This window comes from Boleophthalmus pectinirostris, unplaced genomic scaffold (assembly GCF_026225935.1).
Source record: "Boleophthalmus pectinirostris isolate CB_2022bp ecotype Guang Dong unplaced genomic scaffold, ASM2622593v1 HiC_scaffold_2, whole genome shotgun sequence".
Taxonomy (NCBI): domain Eukaryota; kingdom Metazoa; phylum Chordata; class Actinopteri; order Gobiiformes; family Gobiidae; genus Boleophthalmus; species Boleophthalmus pectinirostris.
Window position 1 is genome coordinate 15,039,071 of NW_026571152.1, and position 27,513 is coordinate 15,066,583.

Consider the following 27,513-nt stretch of genomic DNA (forward strand, 5'->3'; position numbering starts at 1 on the left):
AATCCGAAAGGCATTGTACAGCACAGAGACCCCCATACAAGCTAAACGTAACATAGGCATTTAAATACAGGTGTTTGGGGGGGAGTGTATAGACCATACAGCATTATGTGCAAACCTAACGGCACTTAAAGATGAAGACAGCATCCCCCATTGAAGCCTCCGCACACTGTACATGATTGGCTGAGGTTGTGGGTGGGTATTCGTCACATTGTGGGGACTAAAATCTGTACACACATATGGGGACCTGCCTTGTTTATGGGGACAGAAATCTGTAAATACTTTATAATACTTTAACATGATTTTAAAGTTAAAGTGGAACTAAATACAAAATTAAAGTAGGTCAATATGCAGCTTTTTGTTAAAAGAGTGTGTGCTGCCTTCAGTAGTCACTGCAAGTACTACGAGACATCACACAGGACTGTCCTGATTACACTCCGATTTAGAAGTGTGGCCCAAATACACTGTACCTTATACCTCCAAACCCCTCCCCTCCTTACCCCCTTACTCTTTTCTTTAGTCCTGCAGGTACTGCCCAATTTAGAAGCTTTATTTGGAATGTGTTTGTGGGCAGAGTTTAGGTGTTTAGTCCCACTTTAAGGTTGGACAAATAGTGACTATTAATAAGGTTATGATTTGTCTCTCTAGGAATTTAATTTAAGTCAATGTTATGTCCCCAAAAAGCATGGAAACATGTGTGCTAAAATTGGACAAAAACCCTGACAGAAAACAGTCATTGTTTCCTGTGTAAACCCTGACATGTAAACCAATGTCTCACTGCCCAAAAGCATGGGGCCATATGGGAGTAATATATTGATGTATGGTTTTATACATACTGTATCAAGGGAGTGTGATAATCTAAATGTGTAAAAAACAAAGATAAATAGTCTAAGTATTTATAGTAGAACACTCATGATATGCTACTAGATCTCTTGGCTCCTGTTTTCTCTATAGCCAAAATGTTTGCTTACTTCCCAAAGGCTATTTAATAAAAAAAATAAATAATAATAATTCATGAATAATAATATAATAGAATGTTTGAGGGTTCAGTCCCCATTTCTCATTCTGCACTTGTATTCCAAGTTGCTGAACCCCGCCTTGCCTCTGGGCTAGGGTACTACTGTGTGGGTAGGAGAAAATTGATGTATTAAAGGTGCACCATTTAACTTTTTTTGCCACCTCTTCATCTCCAATGAGATGTTAGAGCAATGCTTGGAATGTTCCACAGTATGTCATTAAATATATTTATCTCAAAAAGACAAGCAAAGCTTTAGGTCAGATCTGTGGAGAGGCGACCCTGCCCGTTGACAGAACGTATGTCTTTCAAGGTAGTATTTAACCCATTTGAGCACATGGGAGATAAATACTTCAATGTAGTACTTTTTCAACATTGCAGGCAAACCAACAACATCTCCATGGAAACAGTGAGGTACCTCTGTCAGAAAAGTTACATAGTGCTCATTTCATTTATTTATTTTGGAAAATTGAATGACATAAAATAACTGGAATAACTACTTCTGGTTAGAACTTGTATATGATTGGCATGAACAGACTGACTTTCTAAAAATTAAATGGATATAATTTCCATAATTTGATACAATCACATCTTAAGACTGCCTGTATCGCCCCATGCCGTAAGACAGATCCAACATTACAAAGTGCTTAAATCAAAAATAGCTGCACAGATGGATTTCAAAACTTTCTCCCTTCTCTCCCTGACATGTGCTGTGCTCCCACGCCTCACAATCCTCCACATGAGACTGCAATACACTGCATTAAACAAAGACAGCTGGAGAGGAGCGGACAACTGGAGCAGCTCTACTCCAACTGTATCAACCAATGTGTGCAGTGAGATCACATATGAACCAATGTGTGTGGGGCTGTCTCAAGTCACACTTTGGCAAAAAGCATTGAAGACTAAACTATCTACATGGTTTTACTTGTTCCACTCAGAGAACAAGGGTGGCACGTGGCACTGTTACACACAAACCAAAGTGCTGCTCGAAAAGTGCGTTTAAAATAAATACAACAATCTACACATGTCAAAAGGCAAAATATGTACAAGATATAGACCACTCCTGCCCTGAGAAAGATGAGAAAGAAAAGCATAGGGCTGCACAAGAGATAGCAAAATGTTAATTTGTGCTATAAAGGCAAATGGCCATAACATTTCTTTATTTAGTGACTTAAAGGTACACAGTGTAACTTTTCTGGAAGAGGGTTAGTCACCTGGCTGTCTCCATGGAGATGCTTGTCATGTTTCACTATATTTTATTAAACTTGTCTTTCTCCACTAGTATTGTCACAATACTAACTTTTTAAACTTGATTTCAATACTGAGGAATAGAGTTGATACTCTATACCCATTCTGATGATTATTATCTTTATTCAGACATTAGAATGTGATTTTCAACACTGAATCGTAATACTTTCTTTTATATTGCCGAGTGCCCTTATCTCTCAGTCATCCAGGTAGTCTCCATAGTTGTCCATGGGTGTTTCCTAGTCTATGTGATCTCGTACATGTTCTGATACAACTCAAGATCATTCTAAAGCTATTCAGGAAAGGTTAATTTATGTCATGTGAATGTGACTGTTTTTGAGTATAGTTATTTATTTAGTAGAAATTAGTTTCTAGTTTTAATTGATTGATTGATTGATTCCTTTTTATTTCGAGTTTGAGAATTAGCCAAGAGAGAAACAATAATCAGATATACTACATATACATTGTAAACAACAGAAAAGCACATTTCTCGAAAAGGAGTGGGAAGAAGAAAAACTTATATTAGCCCACGCCTATTCAATTAATTAATTGGATTAGTATACATACTAAAAATTAGTTTTAGTATGGATTAGTATCTGATATTCTGACAATGACTTTTGACAACCCTAATGTCCATATAGACAAGATAACATCTTAGTGAAGACAAACGGGTGGTGGGCCCTTCACCAGAAAAGTTACATGGTGAACTTTTAACACATAAAAACATTGTTTAGACAAATATATTTCAGTAGGGTTGTTATCGCAAATATCACATCATCACATTATGCAGCCCTAGTAAAGCATCACTGGCACACACAAACGGCAAGATAATTCTGGTTTAGTACAACTTCCTCTTCCACAAATCTGTTAGAATCATAAAGTCAGATATATGACGCCATAAATGGGCTGCTGGGCTGTAATGTATTTAAATGTGCAAATGTTCTCGGGTGGTACAAAGCAGACTTAGCAGCTCCCATAATGAACTAAAAGAAAACATTTGCTATGGAACACTTTGTCAGCAGCTTTACCGTCCAAACGATTCTTATCTTAACTAGAATACAATGCTGCTGATGGTGAGTTCCTGCTAACAGTGATAAACAAACTGAGCAGGCTTAACTATAAGAGTGGTTAATTACAGTCTGAAGTTGCCTTAAACTCAGTGGAAGTAAAAGTACAGATACAAAAAATGCTCATGTATCAAATAAAATCTACATACTTAAAGGAACTGTATGTAACATTTTAATTTTAGATTCCATATTAAAGTTTGTTTAAACCTAAAAGGGTTCTCTATGAGTCATCACTACCTAAACCCCAGAACCTGCAGCCAATCATGAATTTGTGCTAGTGCAGCCTCTGCAGCTCAGTGAGTGAGTTATGGAGGTTCTAAGTTTTTACGTGAGGCATGGCCTGTCCATATACTGAGAATGAGAAACACTTGTATGTGTCCTCTATCTGCATGTTAAGGCACTGGCAACCCAGGTTCAGTTGTGATTGCGATACCTTTTTTGTGTGTAAGAGCCCAGGCTACATACAGTTCCTTTAAGTATTTGCAAAAAATAATTTTCTCTCTGAGATAATAAAGTTAAAAGTCTAAAAGCCTAAGTAAGTGTACTGAAGTACCAATTAAAAAAATTACTTCAAGGGTATTTCACACAGATTTTGTGAAAAATGTCAAATGTAGTGATTCTGATGATAAAGTGTGCAGATTTTTGGACAACAAAAGCTACCGAAATTCTAACAAAATGTATCCAGTAATCTATATTTTTAAAAAAGAACCCTATGGCAATAGAATCCTGAATAAAAGAACATATAAATCTAGTTCAAAATGTAGCCTAATGGAGTAGAAAGTACAAATGTAGTGAAGTAAATGTATCCACTTTAAATTCCTCTTAACTACAGTACTTATGACCTCTGTCTAAACCTGAGCTATCTTGGCTGTGGACACTAGGGAAGACAGTGCAGCTCAGAGCCAAACAAAGTGGCAGATGTGGTGGAAGAATGGAGCATGTATGAACTGATGCTGCGCCCTAAACTCAAACACACGTCTCATTATTGCCTCTGCGATTCAACAGTACAACACAAAACTCACTGCCTCCAGGCGGCGTTATTCCAAAAATAGATATACTGCGGTTTAAATAGTTTACATTTATAGTACGTTTACATGTTACCAAGAAGAGCCACGGCCTAATACAGGGTCAAAGATCACAATAGTACAGGGGACATCACTTTGGGGCATGGGTGGACTGTGATAGTGCTGAGCTGTGTGTGTATGTATGTGTGTGAGGTGTGCTTCATCTGCTTGGACCGGAGAGGGTCCTCTTTCCCATACAAAGTACAAGCATAGGTGAATACAGCAGCACACTCCAAGGACTACTGCCATGTTAGAAATGTTTATATTAGAGAGGCCATGACTACACTTCTACCATTGTCAAAAGTTCAGATGGTGTCAAGAATCTAAATAAAACCTAATATTGTAGTGATGTTCATAATAAGATCAGGATAAACTCTGTGGTCCCTTGATAAATCTGTCTTAGGATCATAGTGCAAAATGTCAAGTAGTGGCATTACATGATAGCTGAACAACTTTGTTCTATTCTATTCATAATTCACTGTTAAAATACACCTTTTCTTTGCTTGTAAATGTTTAAAACATTTTGTACATTGGCTAATTTACATGGTTCAATTTTGGCTAATATTTCCAGTGCTGTAGAAGTTACTGGCCTTTAATATAATTTTGTAAAATCTCAAATAAAAAAAAGGTTTGTAAAGTTACAATTTAATTGCAGAATACTTCTGCATCGAATCCAGTTGAGAAGGAATCCTGCAAATCAAATAGTATGGCCATGTGCAGGTTTGAGACGGTAAAACATGTAGTTTGTGAGAGCAGAGCTAAAGGGTGACCTCCTGGTGGTGCTGTTCCTATTTCTGGAGGGAGATGGTCTGAGTTGGATGGAGGAGTGTGTGAGCTCCTCAGGGCATCACGCTGGGCCGTTGGCTGAAGGCTGCATTTCCCTGTAATGTCACAACACAGGGTTTATTAAGCACAGGGTTTTTCCAGCACTGTTGGATGAGAAAAAAAACTCATTTTTAGTTTTAGTCACACTAGGACTAAACAGTAACTGAATTTTAACTGAATCTAGATCCAACTGTTGTAAAATGTCATTGTTTATCTTGGGGCTTAAAAATGTAGAGGTCTCCATTAGGTCTTCAAGCACTGACAGCAAACCAATGTTCTGTCAGTAAAGACATGAGGTTTGGAGGAAGAAATATGGTATTGACCAAAAGGTTGGTTGAAAAGTGTCTCAGTGTTCAAAGAATAAATGAAGGCCCCTTTAATTTATTTACTTGATATTAGAAATTGGATCAAATGCAATAAAACTGTGATTTATCATTAGAAGGGAAAACTATTGTTTTTTCCATATGATCCAGCCCTAAGTTGCACTCACACACACTCAGCCAATACTCACAGAGTGACATCGGACTGCTGTGTTGAACTGGCCAAAGTTGTGTCCCCTTCTCCTGGGTTGCATTTTACTTCTGACATTTTCTCTGTCTCACTGCAACAAACAAAATAAAAAACTGAAACATGTCTCCAAACCTCACTATCCTCTTTAATTATTATTATTATTTTTTTTTTCAAATGAACAGTGCAGAGGCTCCCCATTCCCCTGCCTGGAGCCAGATCAGACCCTGCAATGTGGGCACAGACCTGGAGAATAGTGCTCTCTGGTGGTGGAGGCTCTCTTTAGCAGCTGCTTTGGCCTCCTCTTCATCAGTGTCAGAGCTGCTGGAGGAGGAGCTGTCGGAAGCCACCAGAGGAGCCTTCCTGGGCACACACACGCCCCAGCCACATGCTGCAGAGCACACACACACACAGTCATGTCCACATTTGTCAGATATTCTATAGTATGCAAGGTTACAATATAAAATTTTAACCTTATGATTATTGTGAAAAGTGCTATGCTTTAACATTTATTTATGATTATTGACACCACAACTAAATTCACTGTCATTTATATTATCGCTTTTTTTTTTCAATAAATTGACATGATATTTTTGCTAATCAGTATTCATTATATTTTGGTTGATTTTCAAATAACTACTTCTGGAAAATGTGCTTCCAGTTTTAGCAATGATTAGAATATTAAAGTTGTCCTATTGACTAGTGACAGAGCTAGTTTTATCATTTACCTATATATGTACAGTAGTACTTCTGTACTCAAAAAACATACGGTTCTGTTTTGAGATGGTGCTGTCTGATCCACTGTTGATGGAGTCGACTGGAGAGCTGCACCTGGGGCCTGTTTCAGAGCTGCGTGCAGAGATGTCATTTAAAGACAGAATTAACATGACTGAAACATAGAACAATTAGAACAATTCAAAAATCTCTGTTTAAACTGTAACTGTGTCTGGCTCACCAACAGAAAGGCTGGAAGTCTGTGAAGTTGGCCCAGCCTTTCTCCTCTGAGTCTGTGGTGGTTTGGTCAGAGGCTGCAGTATCCCAGGCCCCAAAGCCTCCTCCTCCTGCAGGGGGCGCAGTGGAGTTGACCTCCCCAAAGTCTGCTATCCAGCCACTGCCTGCACGCACACAACACACCATAATGCATATAGTACATACATAGAATAAAACAGAGAAACAGTAGAAGAGGGCTGCAAGATATACTGCAATCAATATAAAATTGTAATTTGAATGGTCGCAATTGGCAAATCCCAGCCAGTTACAGAATTATCTCTAAAACAACAAAAATATGTCTAATTATGTGTAAAAGCTGCTAACCCTGTAATTTTAACCTCTACAAACTTATTCTTAAATGCATGAGATTCTTATTTATTCCTATATGCATCAGTTTAGCAGTTCAGATTTCTTCTCTCAAATGCTAATGTCAATAATAATAATAATAATAATAATAATAATAATAATAATAATAATAATAATAATAATGCTTTTTTTTAAAGCCACCTTTCTGGGCACTCAAGGACAACATACAAACAGCAATTAAGACACACAATAAATCAAACCGTACAGAACAGGTTCTAATATATGATATGTGAACTACTATTAAAACAATTGCAAATCTGATCACAATTGCAAGGGTTTTCAGAAAATATAGCTATTTTTCCAAAATTACAGAGCCCTACAGAAGTATATTCAGGGGAGGGTCTTACTGCTGCCTGTGTCTGTGTGGCAGTGGCTGAGGAAAGGGTCCAGGTGTTCTTTAGACTCATCTTCTGAGTCAGAATCTGGAGTCTGGTCTGAGCTGTGTGGCTCTGTGCGCTCTCCCACTGCTGGGCTCTGTGAGGATGGGCAGCCACCAAACCTGTGCACAAGAACTACTTTCAAGAGGACATATTGGGCATTACAGGTATACATTATTGTTTTACACTTTGCATATTGTATGCAATGTAGGGTGGGTCCCGTTCTACTCCTGGTTTAGTCTCAATTTTAATGCATTGTGTAGGCTACTGTGAACGCACCCTTAAACAACCCAATGGACAACTGGCTTCCTTCAAAACCATGAAACTGACTCTGACAACCCTCTAACCCAGCAACACAAATTTTTAATCCTCACGCGGGGGTAAATTTTAATAAATGGTTGGAGTCTATACAAAACATAACTAGAACACAATAAAAGAATTACCTGTTTCGTGATTTTGTCTGAGTTGCATAGTTGATTTCCTTTTCCTCCCAAATGTCTTCTTCATCATCATCAAACGGCTGTATCCTGTCTTTGGAGCACGCCTCAAACACAGTGCAGTTTTTCTACATGGCAGATACACGAATTATATCAGCCGAATATACACTTAAAATACATTATAAACTACACTGGTTTATAATGATATACATCATAATATGAATTTACATTCTCATGGCTTGAATCAATGTTGATATTGATTTCTGCGATACGATCAAAAGTAGCCCTGTGATTAGAGAATTTTATAATTAGGTTAAAAGTTGTAAGCACAGAAGTACAGATTTAGTGTCATATTTATGCTTATACCCAATAGTGTCCTCATGATCAGTGAACTCCTCATCATTGAAGCCAAACTGATCCACGAAGTCTGCAGTCATCTGCTGAATCTGATAGTCTGAGAAGGACTACAACAAGTACAGGTTTATAGAACTGGGTATAGTCTGGGTACTCAAGGTAATAAATTATTTTGTGGGTTATAGCTTGATTATGAAAACTACCTGTTGTAATGTGAGTTCTTTGGGGAAAGGACTCTCCATGTCGTCCTCTGATGATGGACGAGGATTTCCACTACCAACCTGATATGGGAGCATTCAATTTATTAATGCAATAGCTATCCTTACATAATTACAGGTACACATATTTTAAAAATAAAAAGCTACAATTAATTGTTATGTTATCCACAGTAACTGTCTTTCATAATGACGTCTACCTCAACACTGTTTTAAAGTGACAGTATTCTTTCTTGAGTACATTTCTGAGTACTCTTCCACTTCTGCTCATACATGATATAGAAATGGAACCATGCGTTTACCAGATCTATGGTATTCTTCCTGTTGGTCTCAGTCAAGGTGTGTTCCACAAAGGTTTCCCAGCGCCCCCTGGTGTCCTCGGGCAGCTCTACATGCACATGTGTATTAAAATACATTGTAACGTATACATTATAACACATGCTGCAATGCACTGACCTGATATGAGCTGGCTGATTTGTGTGTGCACAGGACCCTTCTCCAGGTTGTGGACCACAGTGTTTGCAATCCTGGTTAGATGGCCCATGTACCCTCTCCTCATACCACCTTCTGATCTGAGACAAAATGGAAACAGGTTAAGTTCAAGTTCATATCTGAAATTGAAGGGCAATATAAATGTGTACAGTAAATTAATTTTTTATGAATTGGCCCACAGAATTGAAGATGTTATTGCATTACCTGGAATGCACACTGATATCTAATAATAATCTAACTGGTTATTTGGCAAACCCTCCACCAGAAAAATATAACCTCTTTTTGTACAGCAAAATTTTAATTTTGTGCTGTCAATTGATGCACTGATAATGAATATTTGGTGTAGCAATATTATCATAGCTTTACACATACAGACGTGGACAAAATTGTTGGTACCCCCTGGTAATGAAATAAAAATCAACATTGGTCACTGAACTAACATGAAACTGAGAAAACCAATAATAAGTAAAAATTTCCTGAAAAATAACCAATGAAAATCAGGCACTGTTTTTGAAATGTTGTTCAACAGAATAATTTGAAAAAAACAAACTAATTAAACTGGCCTGGACAAAAATGACGGTACCCCTAGAAAAGATGAACAATAGGGACATGTTAAACTTAGGTGTATCCTCTAATTGGCATCACAGGTGTCTTCAAACTTGTCCTCAGTCAGTCTGCCTGTTTAAAGGAGGACATGTGTCATTGTGCTGTTTGGGGACTTGATGGATACAACACTGAACATGGACCAGAGAAAGAGAAGAAGACAACTGTGTCAGGAGACTAGAAAGAAATGATAGACAAGCAGATAAAAGATAAAGGCCATAAGACCATCTGCAAGCAGCTTGGTACAAGGTACATTAGTGTCAGATAGCACCATCCATCACTGTTTGAGCCAAAGTGGACTTCATGTAAGGACACCACTGTTGAGAGCAAATCATAAATAAAAAAGTGAGACTGAAATTTGCCACAATGCATATTGACAAGCCAGAAAGCTTCTAGAAGAATGTCTTTTGGACAGATGAGACAAAACTGGAGCTCTTTGGCGAGACATGTCAGCTCTACATTCACAGATGTGAAAATGAAGCACACTAAGAAAAAAACACTGTCCCTACTGTGAATCGTGGAGGCTTGGTTATGTTCTAGGGCTGTTTTGCTGCCATCTGGCACAGGGTGTCTTGAATCTGTGCAAGGTACAATGAAATCTCAAAACTATCAAGGTATTTTGGAACGGAATATGTTGCCTAGCTTGGTCTCAGTCATAGGTCATGGGTCTTCCAACAGGATAATGACTCAAAACACACAGCTAAAAACACCCAAAAATGACTTAGAACAAAACATTGGACTGTTCTGAAGAGGTCTTCTGTGAGCCCAGATCTCAAATCTATTGAATATCTGTCAAAGGAGCTGAAACATGCTGTCTGGAGAAGGCATCCTTCAAACCTGAGACAACTACAACAGTTTGCTCATGAGAAATGGGTCAAAATACAAGTTGACCAAAGCAGAAGTCTCATTGACAGTTACAGAAATTGTCTGCTTGCAGAGTTTGCCTCAAAAGGGTGCGTAAAAAATATTAAGTTAAGGGTACCATCATTTTTGTCCAGGCCAGTTTGAACCACAGGTGAAAAGGAATGTTTAATTTTCATTGGACAATTTTCAGTAAATTTTTATTTATTATTGCTTTAATCAGTTTCAAGTTATTTCAGTGACAATTGTTGAGTTTTCAAATTTGTCAGAGGGGTACCAACAATTTTTTTCTACGTCTGTATTCATGTTATTTTTCATTTGTTTAAAGATTACTTTATTTGTGTATCACAAATGCTAATAATTGTTTTTGTTAACATTAGGCGGTATGTGATTTTTCACATCTTATTTGGAAAAGTAAACTCTAGTACTTACTGCAGTTTATCATTCTCTTCCCAGGCCTCTAAAATCCGCTGGACCAGGTGGCAGTGCTGAAACAACTGAAAAAGAAGACACATTTTAATATTAGAGCTTTCAAACTTTTAAACTAGTTATTTGCTAAACCAGTTCATAAGCTTACATGGCTCATGAGTAGATTGTGTGCAGAATTCTCTGGCTGGTCTAACGTGTTTCTGGGAGTGCTTGGGGCTCCGCTGGGCTCCTGGGGGCCCTCCTCACTGCTCTGCAGGCTTTTGTCCTGGGAGCTCAGAATTGGCTGCAGTCTCATCTCGTGCGCACAGGGCCTCAAGATGGCTGCCACACACAGCTCCACTTGAAGATGAAGGAAGTTGTTCCACGTGTATTTAAAGAACAAGTCCTGAGAAGAGATTACAGGGATAAAACCAAGGGAAAAATCTAGCACACTTAGTTTTTTAGTGGTTGTAGGTTTATACCTGCAACATTTAAACATTATAAGATTAACAATGTACTGTATTAGGAATATATTTTCAGGAACATGGATGATGTTATATTACTCAGAAAGTAGTGATCCAAGAAATTACAGAAAAGGTATTTGGGGAGACTACTACTCAAGCAAAAGTAAATGTAATTGTCTGGACATAACATCTGATGTAACTGTAACTAGAAGGACACAAAATTAAATAATGCACAAAATCTTTTTTTTTTTTTTCAGAACACTCAAAAATTTGTAAAACAAAATCATATCTGAAGCAGAAGTGCAAGAAGCACAAATGTTCAATTCATTTCATATTGTAAACTTAAAGCTTTTGTCACTAGTTGACATACTCACAATGGGTAACCAAAATTGTAGAATTACTCTGAGATAAACCTTTATTAAAAGGCTACTCAAGTAAATGTATCTGAGTAAATGTAGATGCGTACTACAGCCCACCTTTTAGTATTCACACATGTGAAGGAAAATATATACATTCAGCTGGCTAAAAACCCAATGTAGAACAATTGGCTAATGTGGGTGGTGGGTGTTTGGTGGCACTAGCTAAAATACTATTAATTAAGTGTATCAATGTGTGCCCTTTCTACATCTTAAACATTGCACCTTACCAGCAGTAGGTTCATGGTGTTGAGTCGGCACAACTCCTGGGCTACCACGGCATGGCTGGAAGAGCTGGTGTAAAGCAGAGAGGCCACCAGCCGGGCCACATGCAGACGGGTGTTCCCCAAAGGGTCCTCCAGCATGCCCAGGCTGGTTAGCACGGGACTCTTCTAATCACAACACAAACAGAGGCAGGGTTAAGTTAAAGAGTGCTATTACACAAAGTCAACTTTTTAGAGTTTTCTACTGTGTCATAATATTGTTCCCACATCAAAAGCATGCCTGAAGTGGTTTTATATGTTATCCATGCATGAGTAATTAGCGATCTCTCCTGGGCCCTATCCAAACCCTCCTTACAGTAGCTTCTGTGCAATGCTCTGCTCTAAAGTCTACGCCGTCCATGCTTTCACATCACAGTTCTGCATAAATATACAAATGCATCATACAAACAAAACTACACACTACAGCTTTACAGTTCTGATGCAATATGCGGTAGCTTCATTAGCAAAACGCAGGATGATTATGTTGTGATAGCGCTGTGAAGGGGGAGTGACTATTGAAAAAGTGAAATTATGTTTGCTTATGTTAATATGTTGTTTTCAGAATTTTGCATTTTCAAAACAGTAAAAGGTGACAGTGGTCTAAATATATTAAGTGGTATGTGTTATGTGTTAATACCCCATAGAAATAAACTATCCCTATTTAATGTTAATGAACTGTCCAGATACTTCATAGTAAAAGGTTGCAATCAACAATGTAGTAAACAAACAATGTAGAGTCAATGGAAAATGTATTATTCTTTAAGTAAATTACCAGAGTTTTTAGTTTATTTTAGTTTATTTAATTAATGAAACAGGGACAGTGCACAATATACATTAACCTTAACAGGAGAGATGCATTGTACCAGGTTGTAGAACCAGTGCTAATTTCCACCTGTAGTTCCTGGGCAGGTTAATTGATTGATTGCATTTAATTGAACTCCATTAGCTATGAGCTATTCTTCCTGGAGACCTACGTAGCATGTTTTGAGCTAATGGGACAGAAATACACAAATGTTTTGAGTTATTTTGTTATGGACAAATGTGTTATAGTAACATGACTTAATGGCTTAAAGTTCTTTCACAGACTTTTCTGTTGTCACCATATATTTGAGTTCACTTTAGTTTGTTTGTGCTGATAGGCGCAGTTGCTACCATGATATTAACCATAAACTTGGACAAAACATCTACATTTTGACTGTTAAAAGGCTAATTCTGTGATAGAATTATTGCCTGTCCTTCGGCTCAGTTTTAAAATATATGATGTTAAAAATGTAATGATGAATGCAACATAGCAGTACTTATGGTCAATAACGCTTTAAAAAAATAGATAAAAAAGTCCCCCATAGGAATTACGTTATAATATGAGTAAGACACACAGACCTTGGGTGGCTCTAGAAGTAGTTGATGAAAATGTTTTAAATGGGGTTCTATAGCCAACAGTATACTGCTGTTCACCAGGTAACTCCTCTCAAATCCCTGAGCATCCATGACGCCATCCACTCTGTAATAACCAAACATGGAAGTACATTAATCATAAAATTAACACAAGAATAAACATATATATGGGTTAGGCGTTGCCACCCACACAGGCCTCCTGATCTCCAGTAGTGTGAGAAGTACTTGGATTCCATTGACGATGCAGCTCTCAGTCCTCTCTCCAGAGAACATGTTCTGCAACAACTGCTCCACAGATGTTTGCCTGAGAAACACACACACACAAATGTCCTACCTCAGAACGTCCTAAGAATCTGATGGCTGTCTGAGCTGAAGAGTTTGAAAGCACTGCATTCTCACTGCATTGTTTCATTTATTTTTGAATAATTAAAAATCTAAAACTAACACGGTTTCCAAGTTTTGCTTTTTTTACAATTAGCTTTCCAATGTACATTATCAGTCAAAATTCAGTATTAATCTAAATTCATTCTTTTTATTTCTTTACATTTGCTAGTTTCTATATTTTATATATAAACAGAAGACATCAAATATAAGGTGCAAAATATATGGAATTATAGTTGTAACTAAAAATATTTTTTCATCTATTCCTCAAAGTAGCCACTCTTTGCTTTGTCAACAGCGCTGGAATCTTTGCACTTCTGTCAATGAGTCTTATGAAGAAATTACCTGAAATGGTTTTCATTTCACAGCTGTGCTATATCAGTGTCAAGAAATGTTCAAACCGGTGATCAAAGCAAAGGGTGGCTATTTTTCAAAATCTAAAATCTAAAACAAGTTTTTAATTTTTTTTTGTTTACTATATTCCATGTATTAAATACTCCCGGGAATATTAACATTTGAGAGAAGACTGAAATCCTAATGGCTAAACTAATACAATGTGAAGATAATGTATAGATTTTTGTAGTGGTAGATATGAATAATATGAAAATGATGCAGGACTTACGACTCTAGCACAGTTAGCAGAGGGTCGGGCTGAGACAGTTCTTGAAGTTGATTGGCCTGATCTCTGCTTAGACGAATGATGTCACATAAGGTCTGGGATGCGTTAGACTGTCTCTGTGGATAGAAAACACATTTTTAATTGCAAAATTCAAAAAATTTGGTCCAAACCTGTCCATATGTGTGTACCTCCTCATCTCTCTCAGGGTGGATCAGCTCTATCAGTCTCTGGGCTAATTTCTCCTCATTCAACCACTGTGGACAGAAAAAACATAAAACGATGCCATCCGATAGTTGTGCAGTGCAATTTACATTCTTCTAACTTTATTATTGGCTTAGAGGTCTTATTACAACATTCATCAGGCCTAAAATATTCAGATATGTAAATGTGGACAGTGAAGTAGTGTCTTGATGATAAAACATCAATTTGCAAGTGTTTTAGAATCTGTACTGTACAGATAATGAGTATGATTATCAAAACATGATTACAACTGTTTTAATAGTTGACTAGTCACAATTATTCTGATTGATTTTTAATGTGCACATTTATGTTGTAATATAATGTGTTTAACTGAGCCTAGTCACTGACATAAATGTTTGTGTGTTTGTGCATTATCTTTTTAGGTAACTGGCTCTTTCCCTCCATCTGATGTCAGAGTCTGTTATCTGGAAATTCCTCAGTACTTCACTCAGTGTGGTTACATGGGTACATGAAGTATAGGTAGTCCTCCTCACAGTGAGTGTGTCCAGTCTGAGTGGAGGAGGCTCCACACAGCTGATGAGTCTGAGCAGGACGTCCATCATGGCCGAAGTGTCAATGTGCTTCAAGACAAGGGACAGGAAGCCCTCTTTACGCCGCAGGAAGTTTAGCACCTACAAAACAATAGGCAACACCCAAACATATACTGTCATTACAATGTGATGTTAAAAGCATGGTTCTCAAACTGGTTTAGATCAGGTGTATGTTCACGCTAGACATTTAGTCCAGGTTTAGGTTAATTTTAGCCCTGATTAGCAAAGTTTTAGTGAGTCGAGTCCTGGTGATACTTGGAAAGCATGTTGTTACTGATAGAAGGCATGACAAATCCATACTTTCATGTCTGGTAATACCCTCTCAAAATGTACTTGAATTTACTTTAAACTGTTATAGATTTAGTATATTATAATTTCCTGAATAAATTTGAGACCAAATCTAAATCTAAGCTTTATTCTGTAACAAAAAACAAAACAAAAAAACATTCCAACAGACCATTTTAAAGACACAATATCTGTTTTTAATCTTATTTTGCACACACATACACTAACCACCACTCTACTATGATCATATGGTGACGAGTAGGGCTGAAAGATTAATCAAATCAAAATTGCAATTTGAATGTATTACAATGCAATTAGCAAATCACAAAGACTGCAATTCTTGAAGTAGCATTATTTCCACCAACAGCAAAATATCCTGTCTTATTCTGCATAAAAACTGCAAACTGTAGTTTAGGTCTGTACAAACATGCTTTGAAATGTGATTCTTGTATTTGTTTGTGAATTCAGACTTCAGTATTTCATCAATTCTTCTGGATACATTTAAAGTAAACTCCTAAATTCTGCCTACAACCACATTTTAAATAGAGCTGCAAAACTTAACATGTCAACACTAACATAAATATGTAATCGTAATCAAAATACGTAATCAAAATTGCAATTCGATATTTTTCCCAAATTGTGCATCTGTAGAGACTGCTGTAGTAGTGTACCTGCTCAGTCTTGCGTGCAATGAGGTTGCCGATGGTCTTGCTAAAGAAGGAGGCCAGGAGGGGGTTGAGAGGAGGGGGCTGCTCCAGGAAGGAGTACAGGCTCTCCAGCAGAGGCTCCTCATTCCCCAGCTTATCATTGATCAGCCCCACATCACAGGTCAGGAGCTCACACGCTATGTTTGGATGCCTGATAACACAACCATTACATATATAATACACTATTTCAGGATTATCAAATGTAGACTTAAACTTTCTTCAGTATTAAAACTAATATTGAAACTGGATACTCATTTGAGAAAGTATTGATACTAAAAAAGTCACATTCACAGGACAGAAATCAACATTTCATATCTTTAGAATGAAATGTTGATTTCGTTCTAAAGAATCATAACTTTAGAATGATTTTGAGCTGTATCAGAACAAGACCACACAGACTAGTATAAACCCATGGACCACTATGGGTCCTACCTGGATGACTGAGGGATTGCACAGATATAAGACCACATGGTAATATAAAAGAAAGTAATATGATTTAAGGTTGAAAATGACACAGTACCTTCTGTTTTTTTTTTTATCAGAATCATTACTGAGTACTGACTTTTTAGTATCAAAATCGAGAAATTTTAGTACTGTGACCACACTACAAGGTTAGGCATTCTCTCCATCAGTGGGGGTTGCATTTCCACATGTCGGATCTATAAAATGGCCTGGTTTATATTTTTTTTTGACAGAGACAAGAAAGTCATCCATATTTATAAGCAAAGGTTGCTGCTGATGTGGCCCATCCAGAGTGTACAGCTAGTACTTCTCAACGCCTGTCCCTAGTTGGGGTTTTCCCTTTCTTGTCTCCATGAGGTAGCCAAATTTAATGCCAAACTGTGGAACTTTCCTGGTAAAGCAGTAACATCTCCAAAGAGACAAGCAAGTAGCTGACCCTCCAATTACAAAGAGCAGCTTTAAATAAATAATGAAAAGCCTACTTGAAGCGCTTTGTCTCCTCTACACCAGCAGGGGGCTCTGTCGTGATCAAACGGACCAGCTCCTGCATAGACTGGTCCTTACACAGGAACAGTAGAAGTCTGCAAATAAAAGACAGAGACACATTTTGGTTTAGTTATACAATATTAGACTATACACTTTTACATACTATTCTCAGTCATTTTATACTGACTGTTGCTTTTCAATAGGGTCATAGTGAATGGTAATATAGGTCTGCTCTAGATTATATATACAGTGTATCGCAATCCTATGAGATAATGATCAATTGAGACACACATTGACAAAATATGTTGATCAACACCAGGTCTGACTGGGCTATGATGAAAAATCTAATCATGATTATTTAGCTCATAATTTAAATCACAATGATTTCAACTGATTACTTCATTACAGTCAAAAATTAACTATAGAGAAAGTATGGTAATGGTATGAAGAAAAGTGGCTTTGGCCCTGATTTTAAGATTATTAAATGTTTATTAAATGTTTTTTTTTATTTTATTTACAGAATCTTTATAATTAAATAGAGTAATAACTGAATTCACTATTTTAAATGTGATGTGCCGGATCCAAAACTTGGACTCAGGTTTTATATCACGATTGTACCAGGTCCAAATCAGAGCAGAACAAAAGCAATGGAATAACAATGCAAGAGTAATCCTGGTACAGACTGGTTCTAATACTGAACTTTTGGTTTATTTCAATCTTTGATATTTGTTATTGTTATTTACTTATTAAAAAGCATACAGACAGACAAACAAATCCCTCCCAGTAAAGCTTTCTGAGGTTAATGCATGTGCAGTGAATTGAATTGATCTAGTCTGGACTGTGTTGTTATCTCACTTGGAAATAAGACATAATTCCGAGCAGTGCTAGGAGTAGAACTGTTATAAAGTAAGTAAGTAAGTAAGATTTGATGCATTAGTGCATTTTATTATTTATTATTTTACAATTATTATGCATTACTACAAGTATGGTATTATTGAAATTATTGTATATGTAGAAATTGCCTAGGAAAGTTAAAGTGGAGCAGCATTATATACTGTTCTTAGTCAGTTTTGGCAGCTTTAGCATCAATGAGGAAAAATAGCAGATTTCTGGACAAAAACGCCTTAATCTAAGTATGTCCTGGCTCCAGAGGCCTCTGCAATTTCCATTAGCTGGTAACATCACAAAAAAAGCCCTGATTACAGCCAGTTTGAAAAAGAAATGTGACAGTTTGAAATGTTAGACCGATCACACTGTTCCTCATATGTCCAGACCCTGCCCCTCCTCTCCCCTCACTATTCCCTTTAGTCCTCTAGGTACTGCCCAGTCTAGCATTGAAGATCATTAGGTTATTCAAAAAACATGATGATTAATTTCACAATCGTAAGAGCTAGCAAACTAATTTGAGCTATTTTACTTCAAGTTTGAGTCTGTTTATGTGACAATAATTTGACTTAAGTATATTAATTTTGAGCAACACTTTTACTATACAGTTACTCAGAATTGGTATTCTGAAGAAGCAGTTTTGGTACATAATCACTTCAACAACACAAATAAAAAGTAGCAGCGAGCACCTCCTGTTCTGAGCCTTGCACTCCTGCAGAACATCTTCCTCCTCCAGCAGCTGGCTCAGGCTCACGTCCTCCTGGTCCAGTAGAGCCTCCAGGTGAGAGGCTGTTTGCAGATCGAACTTCCAGAACATGGCTGCTGCTGCTGTCTGCCTCACACACACTTAGCTGCAAGACAACCAGTGGTGGAAAGAGAAATTAATATTTGGATTCATGTACAACTGCCATTACATGGATAATAACAGTGATGGGTAGAGTAGCCAAAAATTGTACTCAAGTAAGAGTAATGTTTTTTCAAATTAATATTACTCAAGTAGAAGTACAAAGTAGTGTTTCAAGAAATCACTCAATTCATCAGGTTATAAAAACCGGATTAAGTTGTTTTAAGCCACAAATTGCTCTGCCCAATCAAAGCAGGTGATGCTGTTGCTGTTATGTGTTTATTGGTGTATAAAGAGGCAGACAGTCAATAGCAATACTAAGAAAAGATACATAATAAATGCATAATAAATCAAATATGGTTTTAAAATTAAGATTTAGTAGAAGCATAGATGGGATCTGATGGTTCTAAAACTTTGGGACAGGTAATAGCAGTGGTATGCAAACTTCTACTAGCAATTTTTAGTTACATAGGCCTACTTATTTAGAGCAGCTTACTTAAAGGTGCAATAAGTAGCTTTTCTGCCACCTTCTTGTCTCTAAGGAGACGTTATAGTTGCCCTGATTTAAAATAGGTTAAAAGGCCTGTATTACACAAAATGGATTCCTGTGAGCTTTAAGTCTTGTTATAATATTGCTCCCTCATCAAAAACATACAATTTTGTTACATACAGAGTTGTATTTTGTTTTATTCACACATTTGTTTCCATTCACACATGGTTGTGTAATCTTTTTTTATGTCTACATTGCCAAAGCAAAATGCTCTGTTCCACCTTGTGATACCACGTAGTGGTAGTTTTCAAGTTTTATACTTTTTTCAAGTTTTATACTTTTTTAGTTATACATTCAATAGAAATTGGCAATTCCAGGGGTGACATTATTGAAAAGACACTGGAGCACTTCCTTTTTCACCACATGACATCACAAGGTGGAACAGAGCATTTTGAGTGTTTTCTGTTTGAGAGAACTCACCTAAAATGCAGGGTTTGTGTGTTAATCATGTGTGAATGAAACAAAACACAACTCCTGGTGTTTTTGATGAGGAAACAACATAGTTCAGAAAATAGTGTAATATGGGGCCTTTAAACCTGGTTTATGACACAATATTGTCCCTATTTTGTGTTACTTAACTGTGTCCTTGTTTAACCTTGGATCAGCTCTGGTTTGGTGATTTGGGCAACAACATGATACAGTCTCAGTGTTGGTGTTTTTTGATCAAACTATGTTAGGAATGTCAAGATTATTTGCTTAATTTATAATTGTGGTTGCCACAATATAAGAGTAGGAACTAAAATAATAACTATGAGAATTTTTGAAGCAAAATAAGTAATTTCAATTCAGTATTCCTCTAACCTAATTGGAAAGTGTCTGTTTATGTCACATTACTTTACTTAAGGAAGTTTGATTTCATAAAGTTAGTCCCATAGAGCAATAGTAATATATTAGACAATGTGTGTCAATAATTGTGATTAATATAGGCTACTGAAGGCTATATTGTTATCATAGGGACCAGACTTGAAGACTTGAAATTAAATTAGCCATATCAAATCTTAAAAAACAATAAGCAGCTTACATGACATTTTGAAGCACTTGTGGTATATATAGCCAAAATTGGTACCACTGGACCCATAGCTTAAATAGCTTTTAGAATTGCTTTTTTTTTTGCTAGTATTAAAGTAAAATATCTATCACTTGCTTCCTGAACTAACACAGGCCTTTCTAGTATATTTGTAGAATCAGACGCTAACTGTGCTAATGTATGAGCAATAACATGATTTTAATAGTGCACAAGCGTCACTGTCCATGGTTTAATGCGTTTATATCTGGATAAGTTACGTGCACCGTGGTTTATCCATCACTGGAAACCTCCTCCAATCTCGGTGTCATGGCTCATACGCGACCCAATACTTACCATTCCGTCCATGTTAGATTTGAGTCCGATATAGATTTTGTTTTTGTGTTAAAATAGCTATGCGTTGTGTAGAAAGAAGTACGCAACACAGGGCTACGGCGCAAAGTAACGTGCTATTAGCAGCCTCATTGCAAACACCGATGTCCTTACTCAGACCTAGCGCTACTCTCCCTCCTCATCCTTTACGCTGAATGACAACAAGCTTTTACTCGGGCAATATTGGCGCAAATAGCCCAACAAGACGCTCACGGGGGCTTACCTTATGTCTATCATTTCTGTAGAGCAGGTCAAGGGAGATGCGAAGGGGAATCTCGCCGACTTTGGCCGTAAGCGCTAGGTCACCGGCGGCAGGCCCATAGCGGCGCTCTGTCAGCAGGGGCGGCTTTAGAGACGGGAGGGGCGCAGGGCAGGTTCGCAGAGGGCTCGAGAGACGCATCACTGAAGATTGTTGGGGGGTGGGGGTAATACATACATACATGAATAAATACAAATAAATAAATATAAAAATAATTATATAATAAATATTTACTTGGTCAAATATGTAATAAGTGTCTGTCTTCAGGAGACCTGAACAAGTTTGACCCTACAATTTGCCTTTGTGCACAGGCAAAGTCACAGAAAAAGTTAAAAAATTCACAATTATGAGCAAATAAATTTGTTGAGTTAGCATGCAATACACTATACAAATATATACAAATGTAAATGCACTATTATGTATTCGTGTAGGGTGACCAGATTTTCAAAATCAAAAACTGGGACACTACTGGTTTGGAGTGGTTGGTAATAATAAAACTGTGAAAGGAGTGTGTAATTAAAGACAATTGTTATGCACTCAGCCCACTTGAGTCAGCATAGTCACATTTTCTTTGTCTTTTGGTCATTTTTAAGCATGCATTTCTATATTTTACCTAAACAAATTGCAATTGATTCCTCTCTTTACTGTTGCTAGGTAACAAACTTGTCAAAAATAGGGACACCTGGGACATTTCTTGTACAAAACTGGGACAAATCAATGGTTCTGGATAAATCTGCTGGGACAGGGGACACAGAGCTCAAAACTGGGACTATCCTGGGTAAACAGGGACGTCTGGTCTCCGTGTATTTGTGGCCATGGCAATACTGACTATTATTGCTCTTCTTGACTTGTCTGGAAAGCTCCAGAAAGACTGTACAACCTGACACTATCCAACTCTGGTGGCTGGGTGTTCCTGGGGGGGGCTTTGGGTGTCTCTCGGGGTGTCTCTCGGGGGGGCCGCTGTATTTAGACATACGGGGCTGTGGGGGGCTGTCCGCGGCTGCGCTCAGCTGACTCTGGGTTGACTCTCCGCAGAGGCTCGTTCACTGTTAGCCTTTAGCCTGTTAGCATCATGGCGAATGTCGCGGATACCAGGCTCTACGATATCCTTGGAGTTTCACCCTCGGTTTCGGAAAATGAGCTGAAAAAGGTATGTTCTCAAAAGCAGGTAGATATTGGGTAGAGGGACGAGCAAAAGAAAATGTGAAGAGAGGTGTACTGCGGATAGCAGCCTGGTATAGAGTTGACAACGTGAGCTAGTTCGTGTAGCTTTAGCTCTAATGCTAAAAGCAGTTGGCAGTGCGCTAGTCGTGTCAAGATCGTTTCCACCGGGGCTGAATGTGCGCTAACCCGCGGGACTGGGTCACTGACAGTCCGCAGTTATTGTCCACATACCGTGTACAGATGTTTTTACAGAGGACAAGAAGAAGACCTGATAACATCTTCAGTTTGTAACCACTGAACACACAATATCAGGAGTAGGAGCTAGCAAACAGGCTCCTTAACGTTAATGGAAAAACAAGTCAATAACCTCCAGTGAGACAAGTCTACACTTTATTTGGATTGGTCATTTGCAAAGCTACGCATTAAAAGCGTCTTTGGACTGTAGAACCATTGTTCAGGTTAAACAATGAAAAAGTTTAACTGTACTAACCTTGTTATTGTTATGAAATAGGCTAATGGCTAAAATATGAGCGAGTAATAAACTACACACAGGTGGATGTCCTCTGACACAGCCTTTAATACTGAACAATGAACGTCATCCTTTATTCCCTGCCCTTGCTACACAAGCTAGAGAAGAGTGCATTCAGGTTTAGCACTTAGCAATGACTATGCTGTCACCAGATCTGTATTATTCAGGGAAAAGATTATTTGGTATATTACGTGTATCTTACACAGATAATGAAATGACTTTGTTAGTTTAGTATCTGTGTAATAAATGAGCGGTTAGGAGGCACACATACAGAGTGGCTTCACTGGGGATGTCACCAGCAGTAAGTCCTCTGAGTGAGTCCTCTGAGTGGCTGGTGTTTCTGACAGGCCAAGCATTTCAGGAGAGAGCAGAGATGGAAATAGTTTCAGCTGGATCTTCCACAGAACTCAAACAGATTGTATTTTTTTAGGCCTACCGAAAATTAGCCAAAGAGTATCATCCGGACAAGAACCCTGATGCTGGAGACAAGGTAGGATTGAATAAAACGGAATTAATGAGATATACATTGTAAATTATATGAACTGTTTATGTCAACTTATGTTTATATTTCCAGTTTAAAGAGATAAGCTTTGCCTATGAAGTACTGTCCAACCCTGAAAAGAAAGAGCTGTATGACCGTTATGGAGAGCAGGGTCTGCGGGAGGGAGGAGGCCCCGGGCCCGGCATGGATGACATTTTCTCCCACATCTTTGGGGGAGGGCTGTTTGGGTTCATGGACGGAGGACGGAGGCGTAACGGCGGGCGAAGGCGGGGCGAGGACATGGTGCACCCCCTGAAGTAGGTTTGACATCACGCTTTGGTCAGATTTTATTTCAATACTAAGGAATAGACTCAAAAGCAATTCAGATATGACAATGATTATTAAAAACACTCTTCAACTTTAAATCATAGTCCTTTCTTTTACATTACCATGTGACCTTATATCTTTGTAATCCCTCTGTCATCTAGGTAGGGTTCATCTTGGTCCATGAGTGCATACTACTATGTGTGGTCTGTTCTGATACAGCTCAAGATCATTCTAAATCTATTCAGGATTTTTTAATATTAAAAAAGTCACATTCACCGAACAGAATCCAGTGAATGTGAATTTTTTAGTATTGATACCTGCTCAAATGATTATCTCGGTTTGATATTACTTTTAGTATAAATTAGTGTCTGATTTTTGATACTTTTAACAAACCTAGATATATGTGTTAAAGGTGCACCACTTAACATTTATGGTGGATGGTATGTCACCTGTTTGTCTTCCTGGCTATGTTAAAGCCTTATCTTGAAAGCTTCATTGTATTTGCATTAACCTGATTGATCTACCATTTATTTGTCAACTGTGGGTGTTTTGGAGCTCATAAAAAACATGCATTCATAGTGTGAGGAGGGTCACCTCTACACAGATCTGATCTTTAACTTGGGATGGCGATGTCACCTTATTGTCTCCATGGAGACAGAAAAGTACCATACCATAGTGTAGAAGACTCCGGGCAAAGCAATAGCACTTCCACAGAGATGAGCAGGTGGCGGACCATCCATTAGAAAAGTTCCGCAATGCTCCTTTAATGTTGTTACTGTTATTAATGCTGTTACTAAATGGCACTGTGTTGCAGAGTTTCCTTGGAGGATCTCTACAATGGGAAAACCACAAAACTACAGCTCAGTAAGAATGTGCTGTGTAGTGCGTGCAATGGGTGAGTTTTCATAGTCATTGTTTATTCTCTTTGATTTAACAATGTCTTAATTGTCTATGTGTCCACTTTCAGTCAAGGGGGTAAGGCTGGGGCTGTTCAGAAGTGTACTGCATGTAGAGGACGAGGGATGAGGGTCATGATCAGACAGCTGGCTCCTGGGATGGTCCAACAGATGCAGTCCGTGTGCACAGACTGTAACGGAGAAGGTAACATTAGTGTTCTCAGTCAGTTTACCAAAGCACTGAGAGCTATGAGTGAATCCCAGAGCTCTTTGCACAGGTGAGGTCATTAATGAGAAGGACCGCTGTAAGAAGTGCGAAGGGCACAAGGTCAGTAAGGAGACCAAGCTCCTGGAAGTGCACGTGGACAAAGGCATGAAGCACGGCCAGAAAATCACATTCACTGGAGAGGCAGACCAAGCTCCAGGGGTAGAACCAGGAGACATCGTCCTGGTGCTGCAGGAGAAGGAGCATGAGGTAACATCTGCTACTGACCCTTTGTACACTGTAGACTCTAGTTTGACTCACTAGTCAAGTACACTCCATGGACGAAAAGAAAGTCACCAAAGTGCGCATTCCAACTTACCCCTTGAAATGCTTCTCTTGTCATCAAGACAACGGGTGCACACTTTGTGAATATGGAGAACAATGTTGATGCAGATTCATTTCAAAAACAGTATTGTTGAAATATTCAGTAATTTTATTATGTTGTTTAGGACTGTATGACATAATCAAACAGTAAAGTGTATTTCATTTCTTGGGTCAGGCAGCTTGTAAGTTTGTTAGAAGATTTAACGCTTAAAAATCTCATATGGACACTAAATGGATTTCAGTTTGGATCATCCTTATCTGACATAATGCTGAATGTTTGAAATATGTTTGATAACCCAAACCCAGTTTAATCTATTCATTCTGTTGCCAACCAGGATTTTAAGCGCGATGGAAGTGACCTGCATATGGTGCAGCGCATTGGTCTAGTGGAGGCTCTTTGTGGGTTCCAGATGACCATCACACATTTAGATGGACGACAGCTGCTTGTCAAATATCCAACTGGAAAAGTGATTGAGCCAGGTAAATGTGATACTTAAGCTGGGATTTGGTCATGAAGCATGTACCTAATATAGAACAAGAAAAGTTTCATGTCACATTTGTGCACAGGTTCTATACGAGTGGTGAAAGGAGAGGGAATGCCACAGTACAGAAACCCATTTGAGAAGGGAGACCTCTACATTAAGTTTGATGTTCAATTTCCTGAGAACAACTGGATTAGCCCTGAAAAGCTCAATGTGAGTTTAAATCAGTCACGTTTACATTTGAATGTCTGACTCTGGGCCTTTAATTTGATGTTGTGCTGTTTACAGGAACTGGAGTGCTTGCTGCCCGCCCGCTCTGAGACGCCGGTCATCGCTCCTGATGCAGAAGAAGTGGACCTGACAGAGTTTGACAAGAGTCAAGCCGGGGGTGGAGCCAGGAGGGAGGCTTATAATGATAGTTCAGATGAGGAAGGCGGCCACCATGGGCCTGGGGTGCAGTGTGCACACCAGTAGAGACTCCTCTCATAGAAACACACACAGATGTTAGCATATACACAAACTCTGAGCTGACAGACCTGACATGCAGACATGCCCCATTTCCTCTAATATCTGAGGGAAGTCTCTGAATCCATAATCACCTCACATCTCATCATGGTGCCCATCACATGTAAAATGCTGGAACAATGATTCTTTTGTTTATGGACAGCACTGCTCACAAAAACCACAATCTGAAGGTGGTTCATTATCACTGGCTGATCTTGACTTGGTCTGATCCGTTTTCCTCATATAGGGCACACTAGATTACAATAACATAGACCAGTGGCTAAGATGTAAAGCTGTAGTTTACCAGCACATGCTGCTTTCTGCACTGATCTTGCACATACACGTTGAAGTATTGGAAGTAGTGGTGATAATGAAGTTCAGTTCAACATGTTCCTAATATCAATGTGCCCTGCCTTTGTTTAAGTAAAGCTGTCCCCATAGCACACAGGGGCATGTTTCATAGGCTTCCTACGGGTGAAATATTTGGAGAATGGTTTGTACAAGTTTAGTTCAGTCTACTCCACACACCTCCATAGTGCACCTATGGTGGGATGTCTCTTAAGTTTAAACCCAGCTTTGATCTTCATAGAGTGAATGTGGGGCTACAAAACTTGACCCTTTCTGTTGTATACTCCTCATGATTGCTGAGGACTGGTGTACCTTGTATGTGTGTGATACAGGAGCCACAGTTGAATGTTTGTTTAGCATTAGTGTTTCTGCTTTATGTTGGACTGCAGTGCGCTTGTACATAACTATACAGTCATATAAAAGAAGTGGATTCTCATTTGCTTCACTTTAGACCCCCTCCCCTCTCCTCTGGACTCTTAGAGCCCCTCTGTACAAACACTTCACACATTTGTTCAGTCGTTTGCCAAATGTCATTGGGCCTGCTCATTAAATCTCCGTTAACTTGTAAATACATCCTTCTTAGGTGCAGTGGGCCTCTACAGCAGTGTCCTGTGTGTTATGTAAGCAACAAGCAAACCCAAATCAATCTTATAAGTAAAAAGGCGCTATGTGGAGGGTCGACCCGCACCTTCAGGACTCACGGTGTATGTAATTTAGTCCACTGGGGTTTGACGTGTACACAACTAAGGGGAGCAGTGATAAATTAATGTTAATGCTTATGTTTGTCCAGATTATTAAAATGTATAAGAAACCAGCCATGTGCCTGTTACTCTGTTATTCATTTAATGTCTATGACATGATAATATCACTGTAAAGAAGACTGTACTAAGGTAATACCAGCAGCCCTATAGCTCAATGGCTATTCAGTCTAAAAAAGGGCATGAGTCAAAAATATATACCGAATATTCATTTATTGTCAATAAACCTGAATGCATTGTTGGAGAAATATATTGTCAAAAATGTACAGAAGAACTTTGAATACTTATCAAAATTTCAATTACAAATCAGTAGACTGAAGAAGAAGGCAGCAAAACTTATACTTACAAGGTATACTTAAAATATTGACACTCTTTAGGACTGCAAGATTAATTGCAACTGAATTAA

At 38.3% G+C, this 27,513-nt stretch overlaps 2 protein-coding genes across 2 annotated transcripts; one reads left to right on the plus strand and one right to left on the minus strand.

Annotated features, from left to right (window-relative positions):
- Nucleotides 1-4,120: 4,120 nt before the first annotated feature.
- On the minus strand, nucleotides 4,121-21,117 carry ppp6r2b (protein phosphatase 6, regulatory subunit 2b). Its single transcript, XM_020934711.2, has 24 exons — nucleotides 20,994-21,117; nucleotides 18,670-18,831; nucleotides 17,092-17,190; nucleotides 16,112-16,298; nucleotides 15,099-15,236; nucleotides 14,553-14,618; nucleotides 14,368-14,480; nucleotides 13,555-13,668; nucleotides 13,350-13,470; nucleotides 11,937-12,098; nucleotides 10,996-11,232; nucleotides 10,851-10,915; nucleotides 8,919-9,034; nucleotides 8,765-8,850; nucleotides 8,451-8,528; nucleotides 8,260-8,357; nucleotides 8,122-8,179; nucleotides 7,900-8,021; nucleotides 7,427-7,578; nucleotides 6,679-6,838; nucleotides 6,493-6,572; nucleotides 5,970-6,114; nucleotides 5,728-5,817; nucleotides 4,121-5,272 (listed from the first exon to the last, which is right to left on the minus strand). Exons 2-24 carry the CDS (start codon nucleotides 18,795-18,797, stop codon nucleotides 5,239-5,241), a joined length of 2,649 nt encoding a protein of 882 aa, XP_020790370.2. The 5' UTR covers nucleotides 18,798-18,831; nucleotides 20,994-21,117; the 3' UTR covers nucleotides 4,121-5,238.
- Nucleotides 21,118-22,019: 902 nt separating this feature from the next.
- dnaja2b (DnaJ heat shock protein family (Hsp40) member A2b) lies at nucleotides 22,020-27,163 on the plus strand. The gene is made up of 9 exons (XM_020934667.2): nucleotides 22,020-22,179; nucleotides 23,153-23,212; nucleotides 23,297-23,520; nucleotides 24,345-24,425; nucleotides 24,498-24,631; nucleotides 24,705-24,901; nucleotides 25,351-25,495; nucleotides 25,583-25,710; nucleotides 25,786-27,163. Exons 1-9 carry the CDS (start codon nucleotides 22,102-22,104, stop codon nucleotides 25,969-25,971), a joined length of 1,233 nt encoding a protein of 410 aa, XP_020790326.1. The 5' UTR covers nucleotides 22,020-22,101; the 3' UTR covers nucleotides 25,972-27,163.
- The last annotated feature ends 350 nt before the right edge of the window (nucleotides 27,164-27,513 follow it).

What these genes read in the sequence shown, in the direction of transcription:
- dnaja2b (XM_020934667.2), top strand. Translation starts at nt 22,102, where the DNA reads ATGGCGAATGTCGCGGATACCAGGCTCTACGATATCCTTGGAGTTTCA. An exon ending in ACCCTGATGCTGGAGACAAG is followed by an intron (nt 23,213 to 23,296) that starts GTAGGATTGAAT and finishes TTATATTTCCAG; the next exon opens with TTTAAAGAGATAAGCTTTGC. An exon ending in TGGAAAAGTGATTGAGCCAG is followed by an intron (nt 25,496 to 25,582) that starts GTAAATGTGATA and finishes ATTTGTGCACAG; the next exon opens with GTTCTATACGAGTGGTGAAA.
- ppp6r2b (XM_020934711.2), bottom strand. Translation starts at nt 18,797, where the DNA reads ATGTTCTGGAAGTTCGATCTGCAAACAGCCTCTCACCTGGAGGCTCTA. An exon ending in CAGACAAAATCACGAAACAG is followed by an intron (nt 7,579 to 7,899) that starts GTAATTCTTTTA and finishes TCTTGTGCACAG; the next exon opens with GTTTGGTGGCTGCCCATCCT. An exon ending in GACTTCCAGCCTTTCTGTTG is followed by an intron (nt 6,573 to 6,678) that starts GTGAGCCAGACA and finishes CTCTGCACGCAG; the next exon opens with CTCTGAAACAGGCCCCAGGT.